General features: G+C 44.2%; 1 protein-coding gene across 1 annotated transcript in view; it reads right to left on the bottom strand.

The window, feature by feature from the left end:
- Positions 2,068-7,216, bottom strand: part of LOC109832940 (protein EXORDIUM-like 3) — a 6,330-nt gene continuing 1,181 nt past the window's right edge. The window contains exons 2-5 of the mRNA XM_020400440.1: positions 6,317-6,500; positions 3,923-4,217; positions 3,018-3,231; positions 2,068-2,463 (exon numbers count right to left, since the gene is read on the bottom strand). Coding sequence (XP_020256029.1) covers positions 2,246-2,463; positions 3,018-3,231; positions 3,923-4,217; positions 6,317-6,500 — 911 coding nt within the window. The 3' untranslated portion in view covers positions 2,068-2,245. The remainder of the gene's footprint in view (positions 2,464-3,017; positions 3,232-3,922; positions 4,218-6,316; positions 6,501-7,216) is intronic.

Below are 7,216 nucleotides of genomic sequence, written 5' to 3' on the forward strand. Positions count from 1 at the left end.
CCTTAAGAAATAAATGCTAGCACCGAGATGTTATTATCAGAGTAGTCGACAAAAGCTACGGCAGAATAGCTGGCCGAGATGAAGTGCAACAAGAAGCGGATGATCATTTACAAGCGTCCCGTTACCGAGCGGACTTGATAGGTGGGACAGATCATATTCAAAGTATTCGAGCGGATTCCGATAAAGAACGGACTGGAAATATTTGTGGAGATGGCGGCTATGGCGTCTCTCTATTTGTAGCGGCCATTTACTATAGAATTGCGGATTAAGCTTGGTCCCTAGACATAGTCTTCGGCTACGCAAACGTGTCAGACGAACACTTTGACTTCGGCGATCCCCTGGAGATACGTGGTTATTCTGCTGAATCCGGCACCGGCGCTATATGCCTGAGACGTGACCAATGCGATATTCACCCGCGCCGGATTCTGGCTCCCTCATGCATCTACCGTGTCGGCTCAACGTACAGCATTTGCAGGGTGAGGAGGAGTGCTAACGAGGATATGCAACCGCCCTAGAGCGGACTTCCGGACGTAATACGAAGGTCGAAGCTTTAAGATCAGTTCGACTCGCACTCAGTATAGTGCCCCCCGATTTAGCCTTGGCGGGCCCCAAAATACAGGGATCAGATTTACTGCACCCAAAAAGGGGTCCAATCAAATCGAAACAGGGCGGATCACGACAGAACCGCGAACCGATAAATCAACGGCAAACACCAATTACCACCACCTTAGCCTCGCCCCCGATCGCGCCGATCGCACCGACAGCCTGTAAGCCCACCTTTAGGTGCCGTATCTCGGGCCCAAGCCTGACACCTGCAAGGGTGGTCCTGGGGCAAGAGGCCGAGCATCTTCGAGGTGGGGCTTCGGGACCCAGTGCGAGACACCCTGGAGCGATGGAGCCCGGCCCAAGAGTCTGTGCCCTAGCCTACAGGAGTTGGGGGGCCTGCTATCAATTAGGGGCCGCCAAGGTGACCCACCGTTGCTTGTATTTTCAAGACGGGAACCTTTTTCACTAGCCAGCCCTGAATTACTGCTGCCCCGGTACGTCATAGAGCAATCCTTTTTGTGAACTGCGGAGGCTTGCGATAGAGCATGCAAGACGTTGACCATTCCGGGCATTCCTTGTATCTCTCGGCGCCCAGGCTATCCACGCTCAGATAAAGGCAGGACTTTCGGAGAGCGAAGAAAGTAGAGAGTCCTGGATTAGCAGCGTAAGCATCACACTCCAGTATCTATGCAGCTACTGCGTTTCTTAGATACTCGAGATACGGGACGCGATTATTCCTGCTGGGCACTAATCCTCGCTCCGGCTCATTAATTCCTTCGTTGGGAATAATACCCGTATAATCGTGTAGATCCGACAGGATCTAGATCGCGCGGTGGTCCACGGATTAACCCTGGCGTTGGCAAAGAACCCACCAAAGCGAGTGACCGCAAAACAGGAGCTCGCGATTCGTTCGACAAACAAGGAAACAATTTTCTTTGATTTAGTTGTAACCGGATCTATAAAAGACCGATCTTTGTAATCCAAGATGACAATTATTTCAATGAAAAAGAAAACAGTTTTCCCCGCGAACAGGCGCAAGTCAAGGTAGCGTGGCACTTAGCAGACGGCTTGGCTGTTGACGATGGTGATGATAGCAGCAACTTTGACCTAGTTAGGGTTAGGGTTTGATAGATGAATGGTTGAAATTAATTTGTGTTTTGTAGCTCTGATACCATGATAATTAGGAGAAAAACAATTTGTTTTATTGTTTTGATATGAGAATATGATACAAATACATAGAAAACAATACATGGCTCCCAATTGTAATACAACTCACACTCCTAGCTAGACAAGATATGGATCTGAGTGGGGCAGTATTGAGCCTGTACATTCATAAACATCAACTTTCTTGAGCACTCCGAACGGATTGCTTCATAAATCAGTATTTAATAGCTCATTTAAGTTGCTATCGATCCCTCGCTTTTGTTTAGTACAGAGGAGACTCGTCAACCCGTCAACGGTTGATCCCTGGAACGGGGACAAGTAATTCAAGATATACTTCTACGAAAAATCATATTCATGTGAAATAACACAGTCTCTTCTCTAGCTAGCCCTCTCTTTTCTTATTAATAATCACAATCAACAACCACCCCCAACAAAGACAGGAGAGAGAAAGAGATCAAGACGACAGTATCAATGATTAATAATCAAGATGATTACTGATTAGCATACCATCACCCCCCTAACATTGTCATCATCATCATTGATCAAGCGCATTAGGACCAGTACAATAGTTAAGCACAGGGTTCCAAATCCATTGCACAAGAAACCTCCTCCCCCCAATACCATTCACATTATAGGCCCCTCCATTCCTCTCATCTACCATCAGCTGTCCAGTATAAGCTCCGCCCCCACCCGTCCCGTAAATTCCCAGGCAGAGATCTGCGATCTCTGTCGGGAAAGACGGGGCCAGCGTTTCTGCGCGTACCCCGTTTCGCCATCACCTACCGTACCCAGGCAACGCCCCGCCGCTCGCCCGAAAACCCCCAACCTGCGCCACCAGGTGTCGACTGGGTATGGTCAGCGGTGATCGCCCACGACTTGCGGAGATGATTACCGAATCATAAAATATCCAATCTAGATTACTTATTCAATCATAATCTATAATCGAATGGTTATAATTATTGTTCTAGATGAAAAGTTGTAATAAAATATAACTCACCGCACACGAGTTACTATTTGATGTTGATTATTTTTTAAATGCTAAATAGATCATCCTAATTGGAGGGAGCTACAGCTTGCAAGATTAATTTAACTTTCCCCATTGCTGAATTTTTTGGCCAAACTAATAATTATCCTTTTCCCGAATTATTCAATTCAATTCCCGAATCTAACACTGACCTCCTCAGGTGTGCGGATTCCACTACTTCACATTCCCCTCCATAGTAGGGTACACAATGCCGTACGCCTGGGTCGGAAACTCCGCCACTCAATGCCAGCGTTTCTGCGCGTACCCGTTCGCCATCACCTACGTACCCAGGCAACGCCCCGCCCTCCCGAAAAACCCCAACGCGCGACCCAGGTGTCGACGGCATGGTCAGCGTGATCGCCCACGAGCTTGCGGAGATGGCGTCCAACCCCCTCGCCGAACGCTTGGTACGCTGGCTCCGAGGAGTTTCCGACCCAGGCGTACGGCATTGTGTACCCTACTATGGAGGGGAATGTGAAGTAGTGGAATCCGCACACCTGAGGAGGTCAGTGTTAGATTCGGGAATTGAATTGAATAATTCGGGAAAAGGATAATTATTAGTTTGGCCAAAAAATTCAGCAATGGGGAAAGTTAAATTAATCTTGCAAGCTGTAGCTCCCTCCAATTAGGATGATCTATTTAGCATTTAAAAAATAATCAACATCAAATAGTAACTCGTGTGCGGTGAGTTATATTTTATTACAACTTTTCATCTAGAACAATAATTATAACCATTCGATTATAGATTATGATTGAATAAGTAATCTAGATTGGATATTTTATGATTCGGTAATTAAGTAAGTAACCCTCTCGTTGAATAATTAAGTACAGTAGAGAGTACCATTTATTACCATTTACTTCACAATTGGAGATGTTAACTAAGTGCGAGTAACCTATATTTCGAAATGTGTAGCAATTTGCAATTTTACCCATTAATAAAAGAAAAGAGGCAAAGGGGACAATCTTCTTTATTCTCTTTTTGACAAAGGAAATCCTTTTTGTCCATTTATACATAAACTGACCCCACGTTAGAAATATTTCGCTTTGTCTTTAAGGTTGATAACTACGTACCAACGCCCAAGCGGCAAATTTAAATAAATTCGCATAAAACCGTTCAAAGTGATCGAGCTTATAAATTAAAATAAATTAAAATAAATTCGCATAAAATCTTTATATATATATATATACCTCACAAAAATCCTCCATGTGAACATCCTCCGCCGTCAAAACAAGATACATCCCTCCCCTGGGGTTCACCGGCAGCGGCCTCGTCCTCGCCGTCACCGCGTCCCTTATAATGTCCTGCACCCTCATCCTCGTTAGCCTCCTCCCGTACGAATACCCCCTGTCGTTCTTTTCCTCCCCCATCCGAACAATTCGGGTAATGTTCGCCCCGGTCTGGTCCGTGTACAGCCTCACCGTCCCCCACCAGGCCGAGGCGACCGCCCGCCCTCCCGGTGTCCCGAGCGCAAATGACCCGCCCCTGTGAGAAAGCACAGCGGATGGTGACTTGACTGCACCGGCTCTCCCCGGATGGTACCGCTGGTGCGGAAGCGCCCCCGTAGTTCCGCCCCGACCTATCCTCAAAAAGTACAGACTGACTGTAACGGTGACGCGTGCGGTCGCAGACGGGGGCCAACCACGAAATGGTATGACGGGAGGTGAGAAACATGATATAGGCAGGGAGGAAGAACGTACGTGCCTGTTCCCGTACTATTCCCTGGAGGCAGAGATTACAACGGGTCAATCAGTGTGTCAAGTACCAACCACCGGTCAGATAGGTGAGCGATTGCAATTCAAAATTTCTTTTTGCAAACTGGCCTATTTAAAAAGCGGTTTGAGGTTTTCTTGTTTAAACATTAAAAAGCTCCACGCCATTTGGACCATTGCAGTGCCCAGGCCTTCTCCAGCCGCCCCATTCTGGTGCAATTCAGCAAATACTGCCGGGCGCACGCCCTGACAGAGCGGCCGTGAAGGTGAGGGCTGCGAGGTGAGGAGGAGGAGCGAGGAGAGCGAGGGGGCACGGTAGGGAGGCAGGTATGGGGTTCGGGGGAGCTGGGTTGGCTTGTGGGGTGTTATCTCTCATGAGGGCACGGATCTTGTTTGATCAAGGCAGGGTGAAGGTGAAGGTGAAGGCGATACGAGTTGTATTCTGATCTCCTGAATTTCTAAAATTCCACTTCCGAGGGTATCATATCGGGGTCATCTTGAGCTCTCTTCCTATGAGCGATAGCACCTGTGATTCTCACACCCCCCATGCTGCTGAATAATACTATCACTTATATACACTTTATCTATTACTAGAATCAGAAGCAATACGATATATAAACTTTTTGAGCATACTACTACTATCCCAGTCATCTTCGTATTATTATACTGATTGATAGGTTATCAATTATATCGTCTTAAAATTTACATGTTTATCTACGCTATCTCACGTCTCGTGAGTTGAAAAAATTCAATATAAAAGAAGAAACGGGCCAAGAGGCTATGTAAGTTGGGGCGTTTCATACGTGCGATTAAAGTTCTCGATTGAAAGAGACAGTTAATATCTTGGTATGAATGCACTTTAATTTTCGGTGTGAAGACATGAAAATGATTACATCAGTGAGCCATACAAAGTAGATTACTACAAAACGAAACAAAGATGTCCCCTTCGAATCAACTAAAAGCTAAATGTAGAATTTTTTTGATGCGTCGCTGATTTTGCAAGTAATAAGATCACAACATAAATACCTGAAGTAAAAAAATAAAATATATGAGTTCATGTACACGCCGGTTCCTTCGTCGCGTCGGTGGGGCCTCTTGTATGAGGTAGAAAATATATTATTTCGTTGCATGGTGTTACAGAGGGATTCGGATCCTCTTCACTGTCTAAAAAGTAGTGTAGGGACCACTACATAATCATAACCATTGATTATCTAGTTGGTGGTTGTGGTTTTTTCTCACGAGGGTATGGTGAGTGTTATATTTAGATTGTATCATAACCGCATATTAAGTAATCAACGATTAAGATTAAAAGTACTAGCCTCTCCATTATCTTTTTTGTAATGGAGAAGATCCAAATTCGTTATTGTAGGGTTAATATAAAATTAAAACTTCTTGATCTACACTAAAAAGAAAAAAAAAAGTGTAGCCATCGTTAGGAAACTTATTAGTTGACTTTTTTTCCTCCCTTCTTTTTTAATATAGGCTGATATGAAGAGCAGCACAAATTCAGAAAATTGCAGAATAATCATGCGGAAACAACCTTTCCCTTTGCTAATTTCCTTTTCAGCACAGTAACGAAAAACTAATTTATTACGGGTAATGCGAGACAGCCCAAACCGAAGAACAGGATGCTCAAAGACCAACTGACGGTTGGGCCCCGCTCAACATTAACTAGTAAAAGGACCCCCAAGCTCTACAAAGAGCGAGAACCCAACTGGCCCCCCAAATATATGTTTAGCGGACACGTAGTCCTCTGCGTACTGTGGTCCCAATGTAGACCAAAGCCTGCGGGCCCCGTACTCACATGCGCAGCCCAATATATGTCGATGGGCCCGCCTGCCATTGACCAAAGCCTGCGGGCCCCGTACTCACATGCGCAGCCCAATATATGTCGATGGGCCCGCCTGCCATTTGATTGATGGAGTTTTCAGCGCTTTTGGGGCCCATGGATCAAAGAGTTGGGGCCTACTACGAGCCCAGCGCTCGAGATGTAGGGTTAGCGTCACCACTAGGTAAGCATAAACTGAGTAACGGTGGTGATGAGTGCAGGTGGTTACTGTTTAGCAAAGGGTTAAGTAAGGGGTTAAAGTGACTTAATCCATTTTTAACCTGTCAAACACAAAAAAATCTATACAATGGTTAAAGTGAGTCAACCCTCCATAATTTGTCAAATATAAAAAATATAGAAGCGTCAAGTTAATCCTTCTAGAGGGATTAAAATGAGTTAACCCCTCAAAATAAGGGGTTTACTAATACTCCTATTTAGAAGGATTAAGAGTTAGTCCTTCTAACTATAAAGAAAATTGTTAAAATCCTTGTTATTCCCAAACACTAAAAATAATCACAAGGGCTAAAATAAAACTTATATAATGAGTTAATAATTTAGTCTTTCGGATTATCAAGTAGGTTAACTATGTTAACCCTTCTCCTTAATCCCTCTTCTTTAACCCTTTACTAAACGAGGTCATAGAGACTAAAAGGGTCTCAAGTACGATTACGTGTAACTGAAGGTTATTATTTATTGGAAAGGTAACTCATGTATTTTGAAACAGTTGCAATTGACATTTTTAATATTAAAAAATCATTTTCAATCTTTAATGAAGTTTTTTTATTTTTTGGAATTTTAGATAATGATTTTAATATTTTCATTATTTTTATGGATCGGTTGCAACTAGGTTGCAAGTGCGACTTATGCTTAAATTTGTATAATTCAAAAGTTGCAACTGGGGGGCATTTACAACTGTAGTTGAAATTGCAACACCGAGTTGCAGT

Source organism: Asparagus officinalis, chromosome 1 (assembly GCF_001876935.1).
Source record: "Asparagus officinalis chromosome 1, Aspof.V1, whole genome shotgun sequence".
NCBI classification, from domain to species: Eukaryota; Viridiplantae; Streptophyta; class Magnoliopsida; order Asparagales; family Asparagaceae; genus Asparagus; species Asparagus officinalis.